The 21,372-nt window shown below is 47.6% G+C and overlaps 1 protein-coding gene across 1 annotated transcript; it reads left to right on the plus strand.

Moving 5' to 3' along the window:
- The first annotated feature begins 563 nt into the window (after nucleotides 1-563).
- Nucleotides 564-19,005, plus strand: DDRGK1 (DDRGK domain containing 1). Its single transcript, XM_001366183.5, has 9 exons — nucleotides 564-770; nucleotides 5,962-6,150; nucleotides 7,177-7,289; nucleotides 7,541-7,642; nucleotides 12,522-12,644; nucleotides 13,520-13,558; nucleotides 17,782-17,838; nucleotides 18,295-18,343; nucleotides 18,740-19,005. The coding sequence occupies exons 1-9, from the start codon at nucleotides 680-682 to the stop codon at nucleotides 18,904-18,906; spliced, it is 930 nt and encodes a 309-aa protein (XP_001366220.1). The 5' UTR covers nucleotides 564-679; the 3' UTR covers nucleotides 18,907-19,005.
- Nucleotides 19,006-21,372: the final 2,367 nt, after the last annotated feature.

A 21,372-nucleotide genomic window follows, 5' to 3' on the forward strand; every position in this document is an offset into this window, starting at 1 on the left:
GGACTGAATGACCACTTGCTGATGATCAGATACAGTCCAGACTAGATCTCTGATATTTCCAGGGCTGAGATTCTATATCAACTCCCTTGGGATCTGATGGCCAATCCTCAAATTTCTCCAGGTAGTAACCCAATCCTTCCCTATCGATACCCTAGACACATAGACATACCGGGAAGGATTTCACAAAAGTCTCTAGGAGGAAATCCCAGAGTAGGAACCTTTGGCTTGGGGAGAGACCTGACCATAACACAGGGGGTCAAAAGCCTAGCAACAGGAGAGAGTGTGGTAAGACACCAGGAAGGACCTGAGAGCACTGGGGAAGGAGGACCTATGCAAGGAGGTTCTGGAACTGGCTTGGCTAAAACAAGGAGCAGGGAGCTCTCTTCCTTCAACGGAATGGAGTGAAAAAGATAAAATGTCAATCACCAGGGGGCGGAGCCCTTGCCCAGAGTGAACAGGAATTGTCTAGCGATAGAATCTATCTGGGAACCGGTAGGCGGGGTAATCGGGTGAACTGGCAGGCAGGGACTCTATGATAGGTCCTCTTCAGTCACGTGAGTAATGTTTTGTAGTCTGTAAGGCATAGTGTGAGGAGAGCCTATCAGTGAGACGGGGCGGAGGTCTAGTCTGGGTTAATGGACCACGCCCCTAACGCGGGCGCTTCTGGGAAGGAGGCGGGATGATGGACCCGGTACTCTATGTGGTGGCGGCGGTGTTGCTTGTAGCTCTCATCATTTTTGTGACCCGCATCCGAGAACAGGCGGCGGCAGGTAGGAGACACCGCCAGAGCACCAGGGCTGTGAGATTTCCCCTCAGCTCGTCTCTCTCTGAGGCTCGCTGGCTCTCTCGGGCCGTCGAGGTTTCCTGGCTCTGTAGCTGTGATGAATTTCCTGTCCGGCCAAAGCAGAGACTACAACTCCCGGCTACGAGAGGGGCGGGCCGGAAGACTTAGAGACTGAGCACTTTCCGCCCATTAGCTTTTTCTGCCCTCTGATTGGCTGAGAGCTGGTCAGTGGCACAGGCCCCGCTGTGTACTCTGTGCACGTGGGTCTCAAATTCATAGCCAAGATTCAGAAACACTTGTTAAGTACGTATAAATGCTCCTCTCCTCTCCCCTGTTTTAAGGATCAGGAAACCGAGGACCCCTTAACGGGTGATATAATCTGCTCAGGGCTAGGGCACAGCTCCAAGTGTCTGGAGTCCTTCCTCTGTCTCTACTGTCACCTTTCCACGGTTGTTTAGCACCAAATCTGGCAGCCCACTGGCCTTCCAAACTATCCATCAACCTCAGCTTCTACCCTAGAACTGTCCTTGTTTCTGACTCAGCTGCTTTTCCCCATGGCATGCATCACTATTCAACCTATCTCACGTTTTCATAAGTTGATCTGTAACCATACCTTCTCAGATTTCTCAAGTCTTTAATCTCTGCAACATCTCTGACCTTTCTTTTTCTCTATTTTTACTGCCACCACTCTAGATCAGATCTTGCCACTCACCTCTTTACAGGTCTTCCTGCCACCAGTTCATCTTGCATATTACTTCCATGTGTCCTTCCACCTGTTCAAAATTTCATATTACTATGTAACTCCCAAGTTCTAGCATTCAAGGCCCTTCACAACCTGGTATTCACTTTCTTCTTCTTTTTTTTTTTTAACTCCAATCTTTTATCTTAGACTTACTAATGTATATTGGTCCCAAGGCAGAAGAGCAACAAGGGCTAGGCAATAGGGGTTAAGTGATTTGGCCACAGTCACATGGCTAGGAAGTATCTGAAGCCAGTTTTGGTCACTAGGCCTGGCTTTTAATCCACTGAGCCACCTGGATGCCCCCTGATATTAACTTTTCTTTCTGTCCTTGCTGTGTTATTTTCTTCTTTGTACTCAACTCCTCAAACCAAACCGGAAGGCTTTGCTCCAGTAAAGTAATTTCACTTTTTGGCTTATTCCACATGTCTGGAATGCCCTCCTTCCTATCTTTTCCTATTGTACCATCCATCTGTTAAAGCCGAAGTCAATACCTTCTTGATCTAATTGATAACAACTTATTCCTCCCCACAGGACATTTCCACTTATATCACTTTGTTTAGCAACTCCAATGTACTATGTAACATTGTGTATTTTATTACCTGTGTTTGTTCCTTATCCCCCTACTAGATTGTGTTTCATGAGGGCAAGAACTATACAGAAATTAGCACCATATATCTATCTCCTCTACTACCTGGCCAACTGTGCTCTTTACTGTCTGTTTCCTGATGAGTTAAATGTGACCCTCTATATAAAGCACTTTTGGAAATCCTAAATCCCTATGACTATGTTATTGTAATTATTATTCCTATGCTTTTCTCATAAATCCCCTCTTCCAAGTGAAACCTCTTAGTAGGGGCTTCCCTCCCCTCTCCCCACAGCAAACCGCAGCCTGAAGATATTCATATCATTGTCCCATGTCTAGGGCACAGGAATCTGCTGGCGAATGAGGGCCAAAACAAATATAGGAAAGTATGTGCCTACTACTTTTTTCCCTTTTACACACATATATTCGAATTCCTTTCATGACATTCAGCTTTCGATCCTCACATATACACAAATTTCCATCCCTTTATTTACACACATATATATAAAAATCATTAAACCATTATTCTTTTCCTCATATTAGTCATTTGAGTTGTGTCTCACTCTTTGTGACCCCATTTATTTTTGTTTTTGTTTTTTTTTGGCAAAGATACTAGAATGGTGTGCCATTCTCCAACTTAGTTTACAGATGAGCAAACAGGATCAATTGGCTTGCCTAGGGTCACACAGGAAGCATCTGAGTTCAGAGTTGAACTCAAATACCTGACTATTCCAGGCCCAGTGTTCTATCTACTGCACTACCTACCTGCCTTCCCTCATACATTCATAGAAGTATTTTTTTCCTTCTTGTGCACAATTTCACACTTATTCTATCTTTTTCACTCCCTCTCTGCTTTATATAGATATAAATGACCATTTTGTTACACATAGATTCCTTCTGAATACACAAAGAATTCCCGCTCCCTGCCCCTTTTACATATGTGCGCACTCCCGGGAACTTCTACATCACATGCAAATGATTGCACCTGGTTTCAATGGGTTTCCTTTGACAGCTATCATTGTCCATTGCAGAGATCATTTCTTTCTTATACTTCCTTCCTAGGACTCCTCATCTTTTGTGATTCAGATCCTCCTCTGGCTGGCAGGCCCACTTCCTTATTTCTCCACCGTGTTCTGTTAAAGGAGTGATCCGTGTACTTTACTGCCTTCATTTTGGGCCTTGGGGGTGGCTGGGAACTGAGGGAGGTGAGTAAAGCCAGAGTGGTTGGAAGTGGGTGGCAATCACTCTGCAAGGCTTCCTGCAAAGTCAGAATCTCACATTTATATAACACTGCAACTGGCATTGCCTGAGTGGGGGCAGCCAGGTCCCCTTCTTGCTCCTTTCCTCTTCTTCACTCAGGCCTGTTTCAGGATTAGGCTTCTTGGTGATCTGAGTTTGACTCCCTTACCTAAGTATGGCTTCACCATAGCCTTCTGTACCTACAGCAACACTAACCCAACACTTCTACCCCTTTTGTGGAACCCTGTCATGTACATACCCCTTTTCCTTCCCATTCACCTAGGAGACAGGCCCAGAGACATATGAGGTCTGACAGGTAGGAATGGCAAGAGGCCTGCCTAAAACTCGAAGATCCCTTCCTGATTTGTGTTACTTATTGGTTATCTGTTAGCTAATTATCCTTTCTAGGGTGGTCTGTTTAGTCTCCTCAAAGGTGGGAACCAGATCTGTAAGTTACTTTTTTTTTTTTAACTCTCATCTTCAGTCTTAGAATTGATACTAAGAATTGGTTCCAAAGTAGAAGAATGGTAAGGGCTAGGCAGTTGGATTAGGTGACTTGCCCAGGGTCACACAGCTGGGAAGTGTTTGAGGCCACATTTGAACTCAGGACCTCTTGTTTCTAAGCCTGGCTCTCTCTCCACTGAAACACCGAGCTGCCTCTGTAAATTACTTTTAAAGTCTGAAATTCTAAGCAGCCTGTGTGTGAGGCCGAGGGAGTGCTCAGGAAGGCCATCAACTCTCAACCTGGTGCAGAATTAGGACTGGGGTCAGCTGTCAAAAGAAAAGCAGATAGGGGCAGCTGTGTGGCTCAGTGGATGGAGACCCAGGCCTAGAAATAGGAGGGCCTGAATTTAATTGTGACCTCAGATACTTCCTAGTTTGGGTGACCCTGGTCAAGTCACTTAACCAACCCCTCCCATTGCCTAGCCCTTACTGCTCTTCTGCCTTGGAACCAGTACACAGTTTTTTATTCTAAGATGGAAGTTGGAAGTTTAAAAAATAGCACTTTCTCATCAAAAGAGACACAGTATGACAGTGGAACAATAGGACAACTTTTCAGCAGGCCTTGTGTTTCTTCAAGACTATAGTTAGCAGGTACATTACAAAAATGAATTGTCTCAGATTTCATCATAGCAAAAAATTGTTAGTATCAATCTATTCAATTCTCTTCCTTCACATGGCTCTGCATAATTGACGATGTTGGATCTTCATTTCCTATTAACATTTGGATATTTGAGTTGAATGTGTATGATTGTGAGGAATAGCAAGAAGGCCAGTTTGGTTGGGCCATAAAGTAGAGGAAGAATTGTATCATAGAATGGGGATGGACAGGTGGAAAGGAGCCTGTTCGAAAAGACTTTATTTAAAAAATTTTTTTTAAATCTTCTCCTCTTGGAATTAATATGTGTTTTGGTTCCAAGGCAAACGAGTTGTAAGGGCTGGGCAATGAGGACTTGCCCAGAGTCATATACTAGCAAATATTTGAGGTCAGATTTGAATGCAGGACTTCCTCTTGCTGGGCCTGGCACTCTATCCACTGAACCAGCAAGCTACCCACTGGGAAAGACTTTCTATGCCAAGCAGAGGAATTTATATTTGTTCCCAGGGGTAATCAAGAACCCCTGGAGTTAGGGGAGTGGTGTAACATGGTCAAACCTAAGCTTTAGGAAAATTACTTTGGCAGTTGTGGAAAAGATGGATTGGATCAGAGAGGAGAGAAACTTGAGACCCGGAAACTGATGAAGAGGCCATTACAGTAGCCCAGGCAGGAGGACATGAGGGCCTGAACTGGGGCGATGACTGTGTTGAAGTGTTCTAAAGAGTGGGAACGCTGGGTTACCTCCTCAGGTTCTGAGGGCTCAGACCTAGTACAGCCTTCATAGGCCCTGGAGGGAGGAAGTTGTGCCACATGGGGCTGTAGTGAGGAAGAGCCACGTGTGGTTGTGTTGGAGATACGCCCTACAAACTGGCTCTCCCTGAGAGGATGGGACACAGGTCCATGTTCCTGTTTTCCATATGACTGAGCACACATTCACTGAAGCCAGTGCTCAGGGGAGACAACTGGTAGTTCCAGGGTCTCGTGCACCTAAAATGCCAAGAAAACAATCAGAGACCATATTCCTTGGCTTGGTTGCTCAGATCAAAGGTACCCTGGGGGCTTCTAGCAGGGAGAAGTCCCACGTGAAGCTGGATAGGTGGGGTAGGATTATTGGAGGAGAGAGGGCATAATCTGGGCCTTTGTGAATCATCAGCAGGAAAGGAGAGAGAGTCTAGGTGGGCACATGCATGATGTTCTGGGGAAACAGGGAGGAGAGGATCTTGGCAGAAGAGAACCATGAGATGAGGCCCAAAAGGAAGGGACCCAGGTTGGCCTTGAATGGCAGGATCAGGAATCCTGATTTGATCCTATGAGTAGGAGGGTATTGAGATGTTGTAAGAGCCAAGATGCTGGTGGGGAGGGGAGGGTTGGAGGGGAAAGGAAGGGGGAGAGGTGTGTGGACACTGTGTCCCTGGAGCCCTCCTCTGTACTGGGCATGAGCCAACCTCAGGAAAGCTGCTGCATGTGGTGCTTGAGTTAGCAAGGGTGCACTGAGATCTCTCTTCTTCCCACAGCTGATCAAGAGCATCAAAGAAATGTGGAGGCTGCGGCTTCAGGGGCCGGGGGGCCACGGCCCCCGCTTCTGGGACATGAGCACGAGAGGGCTGAAGGGAGGCCCCGGCGCCGGCGAGACATGGGAAGCAGGCTCCAGGCCCAACGCCGGGCCCAGCGGGCTGAAGAGGAGGTTGAGGAAGTAATAGAAGGTGATGGATGTGCCAGTGCTTTGCACATTGTCCCGGGGCACACAGGAGACACTCAGTAAATGTTTGTTGTCTGCCTGCTTAGAGCTATCTCTGAGGCAGCAGTTCAGAGATTGGGTGATGTAGGATCACTCGGAGAGGGGAACCCACTAGCCTACTTGGTACAGAAAAACTAATATGAGAGCAGCTACAGGACTGGAGAGGAGAGTAATATGTAGGAGACTCATATGTGTTTCAGGTAACAGCCAGTCAGGGACAAGAGACGGAGCCTGGAGCTCAGGGGAGGCCAGGATGGACACCTTTCAGGGACAAAAGAAGAAAGAGCCCAGAAGCAGAGAGGCATAGGCCAGGCCCCTGCCAGGTCAAATGTTTTGAGAGATCTCCAGTCATTTTGATATCCATTCTACCCCGGAAGGGGCTAATGAGGGGTGGGGAGTGGCCAGGTCAAGGCCCAGAATCAGGGAGTAGCTGTTAGTGAGACAGGACTGGCCAAGACAAGAACTGGAAGAAGAGTAGTCCAGAAGCCATGGAGTATAGCAAAAGGAGTAGTGGGAGATAGCCTGGGACGATACATTGGCACCAGATTATGAAAGGCCTTAACAGCCAGGATCAGGAAATTATACTTACTTTGGGAAGCAATGGGAAGCCAAGGGAGATTGTTAAGCAGGGCAGAGCTTTAGGAGGATTTGTTGTTCAGTCATATCTTGTTCTACATGACCCGATGGACTATTGTCCATGGCGTTTTCTTTTTTTTTTTCTTTAAATAATATTTTATTTGATCATTTCCAAGCATTATTCAATAGAGACAAAGATCATTTTCTTTTCCTCCCCCCCATAGCGGATGCGTGATTCCACTGGGTATCACATGTGTTATTGATTCGAACCCATTGCCATGGCGTTTTCTTGGTAAAGATGCTAGTGAAGGCAGGGCCCAGGGTCCAAGAACTGCTGCAGGCAAAAACCTGCCCATACCCCTTGCCTAAACACTTTCTTCTGTGGGCTCCCATATCTTCCTCTGACCACATCTAGCCCAAGAAGAAGAAAGTGGTGATGAACCTGCAGAAATTCAGCCATCAGGAAAAATTGGAGCCAAGAAACAGAGGAAGCTGGAAGAGAAGCAGGCGAGGAAAGCCCAGCGAGAGGTGAGCAGCATACAGCTGTGGGAGGAGGGGACCAAGACCAGAGAGAAGGCTGAACCCAACTCATGTCTCCCTGTTGGCATTTCTTCTCTGACGCCAACTTTCCTTCCTTCCTTTTCCCTGTGGTTGGATATATACAAGTTGGGCTTTGACCTTCCCACATGGGGAGTGGGCCCAGGGTCCTGGCCCATCCTGCTGGGGTTGTGGTAGGCTGAGTATTGGAAACCAAAGTGCATAGTGCTTTCTCTCCTCAGGCAGAAGAAGCTGAGCGTGAGGAGCGGCGGCGTCTGGAATCCAAGCGGGAGGAGGAACGAAAGAAAGAGGATGAGCGACACCGTCTAGAAGAGGAAAGGAAGGTGAGATGTAGGGCATTCCCCTGCCTAGCCCCCATAAGATACATAATACTCACACCCACATGACCTCCACCTGTGACCCTCTCAGGAAGAGGAAGCTAGAGAACTCCTGAGGTTCAAGTGCTAAATGACCGCTTCTGGATTTGTTGGCCTCTGGGCTTCCCTCAAATTCTATGGTTCTGAAACTGCTGTGGCCAAGATTATATGACTAGTAAGTAGTAAAACTTTAACTAGAACTCCATTCTCCCAGGTTTGGTTGAGCCAGAGATGAATAAGAAACGATCTCTTACCCACCTCATATTTTAGCAGCAAGGGTTAGAACACAAAACATCTGTTGCTGTGAAACTAGATGGAATGTAGTTGATGTTATAAGGCATACAGAGTCTTCTAAGAGTTTAGAGGAGGAAGATCTCACTTTGGCTATGGAGACTGGACAAGGCTTTATGGAAGAGGTGGCATTTTAATTGGACCTTGAAGGATGGGAGGAGGATTCGTTTTCTCTAGTAAATTTAAAAAACTATTTTATAATCCGCTTTCCCCTCCACACTGAGCAGAAAGAAGGAAAAGAAAGATAAAAAGAGAAGAAAAAAGAGAAAGGCCACATCACAACCATGCATGTGTCTAGTAAATCCCCATAGTGGCCATGCCTGAAAATTTTTGTCTCTGCATTTTAAGCTTGATACCTCTCTGGCAGGAGGTGAGAATTTCCTCTTCAGTCTTTTGGACTCATGATTATCATTACATTATTTAGATTTCTGTAGTCCTTCAAAATTGTGTTTTTTTTTAAATAATATTTTTATACATCGCTTTTCTAATTCTGAACACTGCTTTGCATCAGTTTATAGACAGTCTTCCCAGTTTCCTCTGAAATTGCCCTTTTTGTCATTTTTTACAACCCAATACTATTCCATTTCATTCACATACCATAATTTGTTAAACCATTCCCTGATAGGAGGGCAACATATTTTAAAATTCTCAACTACCAGAAAATGAGCTGCTGTGAATATTTTTGTGTATATGGCTCCTTTTTTCTCCCTGCTTGATCTCTTTATAGCTTAGATCCAATAGTAGGTATCACTGAGTCAAAGGGTACATACAGTTTAATAACATTGGGGGCATAAGCCCAAATTGCTTTCCAGAATAGCTGAATCAGTTCTTAGCTCCACTAACAATGAATTTATGTTCCTGTTTTCCTAAACCCCATTCAGCATTTGTCATTTTCCTCTTCTTGATTTTGCCAATTAGATGAGTGTGAGGTAGAATTCCAAAGTTGTTTTAATTTGCCTTTTATAGTTATTATTGATTTGTAGTATTTTGGATTTCTTTCTTTGAAAACCGTGTGTTCATATCCTTTTATGGATTCTTCTATTCATAGATTCAAAAGCTGCCCCTCTAATTTATTACATGACCAGGTCATTTACTTATTTTAATTTTATCTTGGTGTATAATATGAGGTTCTGGTCTAAACCTAATTTCTGTCATACTGTTGCTATCTACTCTTAGTGGTTTTTGTCTTATGGTGAGTCCTTTTCCTTATAACTATGGTCTTTGAGTTTATCAAATACTATGTTGCTGTTTTATTTTATGTTGCATACCATATCTGTGCCCTTGATCACCCTCTCCATTTTTCAAGCAGTACCAAATTGTTTGAATGATTATTACTTTGCAGAACAGTTTATGATCTGGCCCAGTTAATGTTGATAGATTAGAACAGAGAGGATTTTAGCTAGTAGGGATGAGAAGTGGTATCCTTCACACAGGTAGGCTGGTTTGATTGGAACATAGTGCATGAAAGAGTGATGTTGAAGAAGTCTGGGGAGGTAGATGGCAGTGTGCCAATGGAGCCTTGAATACCAGAGTAAAGAGTTTGGAGTTTTTCTTGAAGTCAGTGGAGGGGCATAGTAGACTTGAGAGCCCAAAACACTATGCATTAGAGAGACAACTAAGGGAGGAAGAGGGAACAAGCTACCTTATGCAAGCAGGGTCTTTTTCTCCAGAGGGAATGTTCATTGAGAAGAGAATTGACCATAGCTAAGAATCTCAGGGCCTTGATTAAGCATCAGGGTAGATCATTCGCTTAGCCTGATGTTTGAGACAGAAGTAGAAACAAGACAAAGGCAGACTCAAAGAAGAGTCTCAAAAGAGACTCAAAGGCTCTTCAGAGCTTGGAAGACTTGGGCTGAGCAGTGTCTGTAGCTGCCTTCTTCAAGGGATCCGAGGAAGAGGCCAACTGTAAAGCATAGGTCTCCTTTGTTTGGTCTCTCTGACTCTGACCCCTAGCAGAGCCCTCATTCACATGAAGGCATTTAATAAATGAACACTCCTCATGTGCTCTAGAGTCTAGCCAGCCTGACTTCTGGGAGGGTTTGTTGTCCATAGCTCCCACCTTGCCCCTTTGCACAAGTTGTCCCACCTTCATGGAGTCCTCTCTTGCCTTCTCTAACTCCCTTTCAGGCTCAGCTCTTGTGCCACAAGAAGACTTTTTCCATTCTATTAGGTGTTATTGTCCTCCATCCTAATCCCCAAAATTATTTTGCCTTTACCTTGTACCCTCGAATTATCTATGTACATGCATTTATTTCCCTATAGTGGAATATAAGCTCCTTGAGGACAAGACCTGTTGCTTTTGTCTTTGTGTCCCCTACTGCCTAGCACAGTGAACAGGACAGCCTCTCAATAAGTAAATGCTAGTTGAATGGAATCAAGTCGTAAGTTAGAGTGGAGGCCAGAGGAGAACAGAAGAGGAGAATCTGAGAGATGTCCCCAAAAATGGGCCACATTTGGTATTCGGCTATATTGGAAGTGAGAAGCCTGGGGTGACTGAGGTCTTGAACCTTGGTGGCCAGGGTTGTGGTGCTGCCATTGACAGAAACAGGGAGTTCTATAGGAAAAGCTAGTTTTTAGGGGAAGGTGAGCTAGATTTAAGTTTGTTGCATGTGAGAGACTGGTTTCCATCCTCTCTACACTCATTATTTTGGTTTGGAGCCTTCTTGCCCTATCTTGAATCCCAGAGAGTCGTTTGGGGAAGGGCAGGAGGCAGGAGGGAATGGGTTGCGTCCCTTGTGTACAGCGACAGCCCACGTCTGCCCACCTACCACGCCAGGGAGGGCTCCTTGCTAAAGGTTATACAATGAGTGATTAGTCATGAGGGGAGGAAGACAGAGAGACTCAAAGGCTCTTCAGAGCTTAGAAGACGTGGGCTGAGCAGTGTCTGTAGCTGCTTGTTAAATTGAGGATGCTTTCTTCCTTTTGATGTCTGTGACAGAGCTGGTGACAAGCAGCCCCAGGAACACCCAGGGTGAGGCCTTGCCCCTTGGTGATGGTTCTGATCACTCTTGGCCTGGAGATGGAGACAGAGCCACCTGGCCTCAGGGAGCTCCACTTTAAGGGGAAATGCGATTGTGTACTTGAGGCAGTCTGAATTGATATATTAATAATCTGGACATGGTAGTCTAGAAGCAGGAGGAATAGGAACAAGGCTGGCACAGAGGGCAAGGAGGAGAGAGGCCCCAAATTAGGGTGCTGTCATAGTGGGAAAGGGCTGAAAGGAGTCAAAAAATCATTCACTGGTTTTCCCAAAGTACCTGGTATGGTTTTGGCCAAGCAGGTGGCTGGAGAGAATCTCTTCAGGCTGTGTTCATTGGATGAAGGGGTGGCAGGCATCCTCCCCAGCAGAGTCTGGCTCATCATGCCCAGCCAGGCAGGCTCCCCTCCTCTTGGAGAAAGAGCTATCTGGAGATAAGATTGGGGGCAGGGGAGGTTCTGAGGAGTGGGAGATTTCTGTATACGTGGAGGTGGTGCTTTCTGTCTCTTCTCTTTCAGCTGTAGGCTGTGTGTTTTGACTTGTCCCTTTAGTGGCAGTGGGGCCATGCTGAGTCACCGAGGCTAAGCTTGCCCTCTCAGACCACAGAAGGAGCAGGAAGAGAGAGAGAGCTGCCTTGTGCTCTCAGGGAATGCCCAGGTATCAAGCAGGGCCTTTGTCTCCAGAGGGAATATTCATTGAGAAGAGAACTGACCAGAGCTGTGAATCTCAACTTAAGTTTCAGAACAGATCATAAGCCTAGGATCTGTGGGTTTGATTTAGAAGCTGTTCTGTACCGGCTGGGCAGCCATGGGAAAGCCTCTCCGAGCCTCCGTTTCCTCATCTGTAAACAATGAAAGGGAATGAACTAAGGCTCTTCTTAATGCCCTTCCCAACTCTGAATCCTATAATAGCCTGAATATTCTCATTACTCATCTAAAAGAAGTATATAAATTTTGACCCTGTGGACTCAGGCTTAATGCTGATGGAAAAACCATGTCCTGGGTGATAAGGGATGTGGGGACCCTCTTTCTTTCTTTTTTTAAACCCTTACCTTCCTCCATCTTGGAGTCAATACTGTGTATTGGCTCCAAGGCAGAAGAGTGGTAAGGGCTAGGCAATGGGGGTTAAGTGACTTGCCCAGGGTCACACAGATAGGAAGTTTCTGTGGCTAGATCTGAGCCCAGGTCCTCCCATTTCTAGGCCTGGCTCTCAATTCACTGAGCTACCCAGCTGCCCCGGGGACCCTCTTTCTTGAAGGAACTCATGTATGAGTATTGGGAGGGATGGGGCAGGTTGGGAGAGCCATGACCTGAGAGATAGGGCTGGCCTCTGTGTTGGAGAGGGTAACCAAATTGGAGAGGGCTTGTCTCATCCATTAGGGATGTTGGTGAAGAAGAAGAATCTGAGATGGGCAGGAGGGGGAGCAAGGACCTCCCCAGAGGAGAGGCCAGGCCTGCCTCCTGGAGGAGATCCTTCCTTTCCACTCTCACACAAATGTGAGGGGGCTTGGACCTGCACCCGTAGGGGGCACAGGGGAGCCCAGAGGCAGGAAGCCAAACCCTGGGTTTCTGTCAACAGGAAGAAGCGGAGAGGAAGGCCCGGGAAGAGCAGGAGCAGCGTGAGCATGAGGAGTACCTGAAACTGAAAGAGGCCTTCGTGGTGGAGGAAGAGGGTGAAGCAGAGACCATGACAGAGGAGCAGGTATCGGGGGTCCACAGGTTGGGCCTGGAGCTCTGTGGTTGTCAGCAGGTGCCCGAACTGTCCGAGACGGGAATTGGGTCCTCAGGAGTCAGCTTCCCCCCCAGCCGCCCCAGGAGCCAGGACACAGGGTCCCTGTTTGAGGGGTGTAAATGAAGCCTTGCAGAGGGCAGAGCTGCAGACGCCCCTTTGTCCCCTGTCGCCTCCTCCCTGCCTCCTGTCCTTCCTGCCTTCAGAGCCAGGCTCTGGTTTTGCCACCCGCTCATACAGCAAGCCAACAGATGGGAGAGAGGGGGCAGGGCACGGCTGTTTCCAGGCGCCTGTGGTGCCTCTGTGGCGCTGATGAACCTGCCTGGAACTCCCCAAGGGGCTGCCCTCCCCAGGCTGCTCTGGGTGCCAGTCTGATCAGGACCCTTGTGGGATCCGTGGGGTGGGGGGTGGGGGGAAATGTCTGCCTTATGTTCAGAGTTCTGTGCCTGGAATCAGTTGTCTTATGAGAGAGTGAGTTCCCCGTCATTCGAGGGCAGATCACCTCACATCGTGGCCATCTAACAGGGGACTCCCATTCAGGGAGGGATTGAGAATGGATTCAATGTCAAGGGCCCTTCCAGCTCAAATGGGAAGAGATCCTTCAGGGGTCCAGGAGCCAGTATTTGGTGTGTCTTTCCCCAGATCCCATTTCATGCTGTTCAACAGTCTGGACCATAATTTCTGCCGAGTTGGCCCCTTCCAACAGAGAGCCCCAACTCCACCCTCCTTGCCCCAATCCATCTTCTCCAGCCCTTTGCACAGCCACAAGTAAATCGGGTGGAGCCTCCTCAGGAACCCCCCAACCCCTGCCCAGCCTGCATTAACCCCCATGTCTTTGTCATCCACAGTCTCGAAGCTTCCTGACTGAGTTCATCAGTTACATTAAGGTAAAAAGCTTTATCTATTGGGGTATTGATCTCAGAGACAGAGAAAGAAGTAAGGGGGGGGGGGGGAAGAAAGAGGGAGAGGAAGGAAGGGAGGGGAGAGGGAGAGAGCCAGAGGAGAGAGAAAAAAAGAGACAAAGAGAAGGTAGGGGAAAGGGAGGGAGGGGGAGAGAGAGATGGGGGGACAGAGAGAGAGAGGGAAGGAGAGAGAAAGAGAGGAGGGGGAGACAGAGAAAGAGAAAAAAAAGGAGAGAGGAAGAGACAGACAGAGAGGGAGAGAGGGTGTCCGCCTACTTCTCCCACCCACACTTCCCCACCATATGTTTTTCCACCATTTTTGGTCTTGTCTGACTCTTTGTGGCCCCATTTGGGATTTTTCTTGGCAAAGATATTGCAGTAGTTTGCCATTTCCTTCTCCTGGTCATTTTATAGATGAGGAATCTGAGGCAAACAGGGTTAAGTGACTTGGTCACAGGGTCACAGAGCCAGGAAATGTCTGAGGCTGGGTTCGAACTTGGAAAGAGGAGTCTTTTCTAACTCCAGATTCAGTGCTCGATCTTCTGTGCCACCGAGCTGCCTGTCTTCACAGTGGAACACAGTACAAGTACGAAGCAGTAAAAGCCTTAGGACACCCAGAGACATCTATGGGCACACAGGCCCAGTCATGCACCCGTTTATACATAGGCTTGTCTGTCTCTCAGAAGCTCCTCTGCTTTCCAGATCCTTAGTCTGAGGCTGACATTCTATTCTTTTGCTTAAGTCTGGAGGTTGTGTTCTCTGTCCCCTCCATTAGACCCAGAGGACCATCCAAAACAAAGTATCCCTTACCCTGGGTACTTGTGCTTAAAGATAGTAAACGAGAAAGGAGGCGTGACCTGTCTTTGGATGACTCCTGGGCTATTAGGGACGGAGTCCCCAAGGGGGATGTATGGCTTGTTTGGGGGGATCCTGTGGCCTGAGGGGGAGAAATCTGCTTCTTGGGGTGTCCAGAGAGGGGAGAATTGGACACTGCTGCTGGCTGGGATGCAAGTTGAGTTGGAGATCTGTCCACACAGTCCCCTCAGCCTCCTGGGCCCTTCCTTCTGGGGCACCACCTTGTGGCACCTGAAACATTCGTGTAGATTGCAAGGGATGGGGCGCCTTTGCTGCCAGACTCCTTCCTCACTTCGCCCCACTCCCAGAAGGGAGAGGGGAAGTTTTCAGGTACAGCTTTAAAGTGGGGGAGGCTGAAGCATCAGCAAGAGCTGTGGGAGTGAGTGCAGAGGGAGCAGGGGGTGGCGCTGAAGCAAGGCATTGCATAAGCTTCCAGCTTGCAGCCCCTGGGAGTCTCAGCCCACGCCCCAGGCAATCAAGGAAGCCCATTGAGCAGTGAGTGAGTGGTGAGCAAGCCTGCTCCCCCACAATAACTGACAGGTGGTTTGATTCAGGAAGGGGTCTGAAGGACAGCCCACTGTGATGTTGGCTCAAGCAGAGAAAAGACACATACTGGAGGCAGGAGACCTGGGTTCAGATTCTAACTGCTGCTCTCTTCCTGGATAAACTTGAGGAAATCATTTTCCTTCTCTGGTCCTCAGTTTTCCTATTTATAAAACTGGATTTTCATTGTATAATCTCGAGGGTCCCTTCTGTTCTAAATCCAGTAATACTCCAACAGGTTCTCACCTTCAGCTTGTCTCTCTTAATATTTTGACAACTATATAATTTTTTAAAAACCATTACTTCCTTAGTATGAACTCTAAGACAAAAGGACGAGGGATGCATGATTGGGGCTAAGTGACTTGCCCAGGGTCACACAACTAGCAGGGGCCCGAGGCCAGATGCAAACCTAGGACCTCCTGTCTCTTAGGCTCGGCTCTCTATCCACTGTGCCGCCTATATATTTCATGTGCCTTTATATGTGCCCCTATATTTCCATTTTATTGACCTCCTTGGTATTGTCCTATGTATTTTATTTTGTGAATTCAAAAACATGATTCTGAGAAGGGGTCAGTGAGATTCGCCAGACTCTCAGAGAGGCCTGTGCCACCAAAAGCTTCTCAGTCTGTGAACAGTAGGGGAAAGGACAGGGATTACTCTTGATACTCAGTAGGGCATGTGCACTGATGGGAGTACAGCGCCTTCCTTGAAGGCCATTCTGAGGCTTCCTCCTTCCCTCCTCTCCACAAGAACAAGATTCAAACCCTTTGCAACTCCGGCATTTGCAAAAGGATTCTTCCCCGTCCCCTAATTTCCTGAAGTCTGATGTTCCCTTGCTTCCAGGAAGCCTTCTTAGGTTTTTTAGAGGAGAGCTCATAAGCTCTCCTTGAATCCCCGAGCTTCCTTCTGGGTAAGTCTCCAACAGCTTCCCACCCTATGATATCCTAAGAAGAGCCTTCTGTGTCAGTCCTGTAAGAGGGTGCCTCTTTCACATGGCCCTACTCTCGGGGAGGACCCGTCCTAGCACACTCACCTTCCTGGGTACCCCTCCTTTAAGGTCTTCTGAAGTGTCTTCCCGTCTTTGTGTGCCCTGTTCCCATTTTCAGCCCAGTCCTCAAGGCCACTCAGATATTTGGGGCTTCCCTGGACTTTAGAGACCTTCTGCTCTCTAGCACCTTATTTACAGACAAAGGAACTCGCCTAGGGAAGGGAAGGGGCTTGTATAAGGTCACACAGGTACAAGTAGCAGACATAGAAGTCAAACCCGTATTCGTTGACCCCAGCTCTAGGTTTTCTTCACTTAGGCCATTTCCTGGGACGAGGATGGCTGGTGGTTTGTACCCATGTAGGGAAGGTGGGGAGTATATGCTGTTTCATGTCTAGTTCTCAGTCTGGTGAGACAGCATTGAAGCTGCTGCCCTTGGGGAACAGTCATCCTGTCTCATGGGGCTGTCCCTGAAGGTGCAGGGGACCCCAGGACAAGGCTCTGCCTACCTTTTTTTTCCTGGATGCCATCAATATCTCAGGCTCCTCTGCCCTCCTGGCACAGCCTCGTACAACTAGAAGTTTGTACTTTCTCTATGGCAAGTGATAAAGGAAATAAGAGCGATTCATACATATTAATGTAGACCACCCAGGCCTTGGCTAATCTTCAGAGGAGACAAGTTTCAGGTCCCAATACTGCACGGAGGAGCTGAGGAGCTTGGAGAGACCGGAGTGTGAGAGCCAAGCCTTGCCCTCAGGAAGCCTGCTGTAGTCATGAAGTGAGATCTGGAAGCTGGAATCTACGACTTACTGATTCCAGGGGTCCTGTTGGGCCATTCCCACCCAGAATAGCACTGATTTGTCTTTACCTTTCGTTTTCTGACTAAAGAGCAGTATTTCTCTATCTCCATTTCTTGAGACTCAAAAAGTTGCCTTTGGTAATATTCTCCCTCCCATCATCTTAAAATAATTTTTTCCTCCAGCTTTTTCCCCTCAAATCTTGGTCTCATATTTGTGTTCTAGTTTAACTCCAAATAGACCTCCTCCACGAAGCCTTCCCTGACCTCCCATCAGTAACAGCCTTCCCCCTCAGACTTTATATAACATTAGAATTTTTTTAAAAAATCTGAACTTAACAAAAAACATAATAGAAATATTTCCAGGGTTCTACATGAAATGTCTCTTGCCTTACAGAACACTTGGTTTGTATGTTTCTGATGTACTTATCATGTGATATTTTCTATTAGGGATATCTGTGTTTATCCCCTATATATATGTATCACACACTCATTCTCTCTCCCTCCCTCCTTCCCTTCCTCCCTCTGTCTGTCTGTCTGTCTGTCTCTTCCCCCACCTTTCCCTTCATGATTGCAGGAGCTATGTCTCATCTAAAATTATATCTCTGACCCTTAAGAAATATTTGTTGAGTGCATGAATGCTGTCCATGTGCATGGATTTAGATTTTTTAGAATGGTAGAACCTGAGGATAGGGCCTTTGCTTATGTCTGGCTTCCTCTTAAATAAACGACAGCAAGAGAAAGAGAGAGAAGATTAGCTGAGACAACGAGAGACACGAAAGAGAGGGATGAGAGAAAGAACATCAGCAGATGGGCTTAGGGGTCCATATGGATTGGCATGTCAATGATTACTTTTCCCCAGTTTACCACTTCTTTCCTGTATGGAAGTTCCCGAAGGCAGGGCCTAGGCCATAAGTGATTATGTTAAGAACTCTACATGTATATGTATAAAATGGATCCAGGAATAACCTTGTGCTGTGGGACTTGAACTGGGGATATTCATGGCTCTCTTCTCTCCTGTCTTTACAGCAAGCAAAAGTTGTGCTCTTGGAGGACCTAGCATCCCACGTTGGCCTTCGAACCCAGGTAGAGAGCAGAGTGGTGGTTATAGATTGGCCCAAGATCCAGATTTGGATCTCCTCAAACTAGGGGCCTAAGACCCCAGTAGGGAAGGAGGGACAAGAAAGAAACAGCCAAACAGCCCCCAGCCAAAGCTGCCCAAACCAGTTACCGTGACAACACTCCTCCCTGTGGTACTAGTCCCTTGCCAAAGCCTCCCACTGTTCAGTGCCTGGGAGACAGCACCTCCCCACCATCTCCCCTAGGATATAGAATGGGGATGTCCAGACACACCAAAGCAGGGGGATTAGGGAGAAAAAATTCTTGCCAGATGAGATCCTAAGAGGGAGGGTTGGAAGAATGAAATTCTTCTCCCACTTTCAAGCAGAATCTCCAGGGAATTTAGAGTCTGAAGGACATCTTACTAGGAGGGTTGGCTTTTCCTGGCTCCCTGCTAAGGATAGTTTTCCTTTCCCACCATAGGATGCTATTAACCGAGTGCAGGACCTGCTGGCTGATGGCACTCTGACAGGTGAGGAAAGGGGAGGTACCATGCTGGCATGTTTCAAATCCAAGTTCTTCAGCCCCCCATCGTGAGGTTTGTGGCCTCACCATTCTGTCCAGGACCCTGTTTATTAGCCTCTTGGAAGGAAGGGTTCCTGGCCAGAGGACCCTATCCAGCAAACATGTGCCCACACTCAGAGGTGACAGGTAAATTGAGGAAGTATTAGCAAGAGTTGAAGAGAGGATGGGCCTGGAAGGCAGGCTCTATTGGTGAAGGCTACTGGAAGGTTGGTGGGGTGGGAGTTGACTAAAGTTGAGGAAAGAGAGAGGATCTTAATAGTGGAAATGCATTCCTGAGGATAGGGACATTAGTGGCCAAAGGAGCATAGAGGCCCATGTATACTTAACATTTTTGTCTCTTCAGGTGTGATTGATGACCGTGGCAAGTTCATCTATATCACACCGGAGGAGATGGCAGCTGTGGCCCACTTCATCCGCCAGCGAGGACGGGTGTCCATCTCCGAACTTGCTCAGGCCAGCAATTCCCTCATCACCCTTACCCCAGAGACTCCTGCCCAAATCCCAGCCTAACTCTGGAGGCCTGCCCTGCTTGGACCCCTGACTTTTCTGGACAGTGAGGCAAGAGTGTGATGGTAGAACACCTCACAAATTAAAGAGACTGAAGCAGTGTCCAGGCCCCTGTATCTGGGATGAGGTTGGGGAGGTGGGGTGGGATAGGCAGGTGTGGCTCCCACTCAGTGACGGGAGCCTTTCGGGGAGCTGGAAGAGGCCCCAGAGAAGCTGCTCCAAAAGCAACAACAGAGGCCTCTTCTTGGAATTGATCCCTGAGAGGCAGGTAGCACAGGGGGTATTACCCCCTTTTTAGAGGAAAGCAAGCTGCTATTTGGAAAACGTAGGGGTCAAGTACCAGAGTCAAGCCTGGTACCTCAGGCTCTTGGCTCCATGTTCAGAGAGCTCGATCCCTTGTACTGTGGAACTTTGTGTGGAAGCTGAGAAGTCATGGCCCCCCCACAAGATTGTAATTCTCAGTCAGAGGTGTCCACATATCCAGGGCTCCCTCACCTTTCATTGCTATCAGAGACTTGGGGAGTGGAGGGGTGGGCAGTGGGCAGGAGAGGCCATTCTGCACATTCCCTGTCTGCCCCTCACATGAGCCTCCAGGTACCTCTTGTATTCCTCAGAGAGCAAAGAACATGGCTGGAGGGAGCCCGACACAAGCATTCTTACTGACAAAGAACTGGTTTGTGGGCAACAGACCAACGAGGGTTTTAGGCTCCTTCGGTATGGAAGAATGGAGAGGGAGGAGACATTAGGATTAGGACCTAGAACGCAAGAGAGAGAGAGAGAGAGAGAGAGAGAGAGAGAGAGAGAGAGAGAGAGAGAGAGAGAGAGAGAGAGAGAGAGGAAACTCAGTCCCTGATGTCCTCAGACTTCCCTCCTCCCCCTCAGCCCCCATTGCTTTTCTCTCTTGTTCAGACCCCCAGCTGTGGGGACCTGATACCTCTAATTTCTGTACCATTCTAGATGGCCTGGGGCAAGCCATTTCTCTGAGCCTCCATTTTCTCATCTGTAAAATTGAGATAATAACCCCAGTACTACCTCCCTTAGAAGGTTATTTGGAGGAAAGATCTTTGTCTCCCTTCAAGCAAGGAGTGTGACAGTCAGTCAGGCTTGTATCAAAGGGGAGGCCTGAAGGCAAGTTCAACCTGAACCAGATTAAAATGGAATAGGGAAATATTTAACAATAAAAATGCCCCAAACGATAGAGAATATTACATTTTAAAACTGAAGTCATTATGCTCCTCTCGGGATCCTTGTGTAGGGTTCTCATCCCATTTCAGTTTGTCCCCTCTGCCTTCAGATACTCCAGAATGAGGTTCTTACGGAATCCTTTCTTCACAACCCTGAAAGGTACATAGGCCACTGCCTCCATTTTCTAAGGAGAGGTGATAACCAGAGAGCCTTTGGAGGACAGATAAAGCAACCGAGTCCCCCACTAGGGAACTTGGCCTTGGTCACTTAGTTTCTAAGAGTCAGAGCCAGGTCCAGTCTCCAGTTCTGTGCCTTTACAGGCTATTCTAGCCCATCCAGAGGGAAACCACCAGGTGGAGGAGAGAACCATGTTCTATGGGGACCAGTGGAGAAGAAGAGAAAACAAGAAGCGGCTTGATCCTTGCCCTGAGGGACCTTCCAGTCTAATGGGTTAGGGAGTGAGCAGGAGAGGAGAAAATGCAGATATGCCTGAGGAATTCGGCCATAAGGTTGACTCTGGAAATGTGAGGGCAAGAGATGCATCCAGCCAAATGCACAGGAACACTGGAAGAGCAGGGAGGGATCAGGAAAGCCTTCATGGAGGAGGCAGTGAGGGAAGGCATTGCCTGCCCTGGGGATGGCTTGCTCAGATGAGGTCTGGAGAAAGGATAGTGCAGGCCAAGACTGGAACACAGGCAATACCTTACTCTGGCTGCAGTGCGGTAGAGAATTATGAAATAAGGCTAGACAGGGTGGTTGGAGCCAGGTTATGGAGGCTTGACTACCAGTGTAAGGAGTTTTTATTTTTTTTGCTTTAAGTAGTAGGGAGCTATGGAAGTATTTTGAGCAAGAAGCTGACAAGAGTCCAGTCTGTGTATTAAGAAGGTGATTTTAGCAGTTGTCTGAAGAATGGGAAGAGACTGAACTGGGGATATCAGCTGGGAGGTTGTTAGAATAGTTGAGGCCGAAGGTGATAAAGGTCCAAACCAGGCTAGTGACAGTAATCATGAAGAGAGGGGAACAGATTAAGGAGATTATTGGAGCTAGAATCGGCAACTGATTGGCTATGAGGGAGAAGGAACCATGAGAAATGAGTGACTTCAAGGATTCCCTTCCACAGAACTAGGGAAGTCACGGGGAGGAGTTCATGGGGTTTTTCTGGGGGGCAGGCTGGGGAGGAGTCTCATTCTTAATTTTGACACACCATCAGGATTTAAGATGGAGATTACCAGTAGTTGTTTGGAGCTGCGAGCCCAGAACTTGGGGAAATGGGTGCTGTTTCCA

This window comes from Monodelphis domestica, chromosome 6 (genome assembly GCF_027887165.1).
Source record: "Monodelphis domestica isolate mMonDom1 chromosome 6, mMonDom1.pri, whole genome shotgun sequence".
Classification (NCBI taxonomy): domain Eukaryota; kingdom Metazoa; phylum Chordata; class Mammalia; order Didelphimorphia; family Didelphidae; genus Monodelphis; species Monodelphis domestica.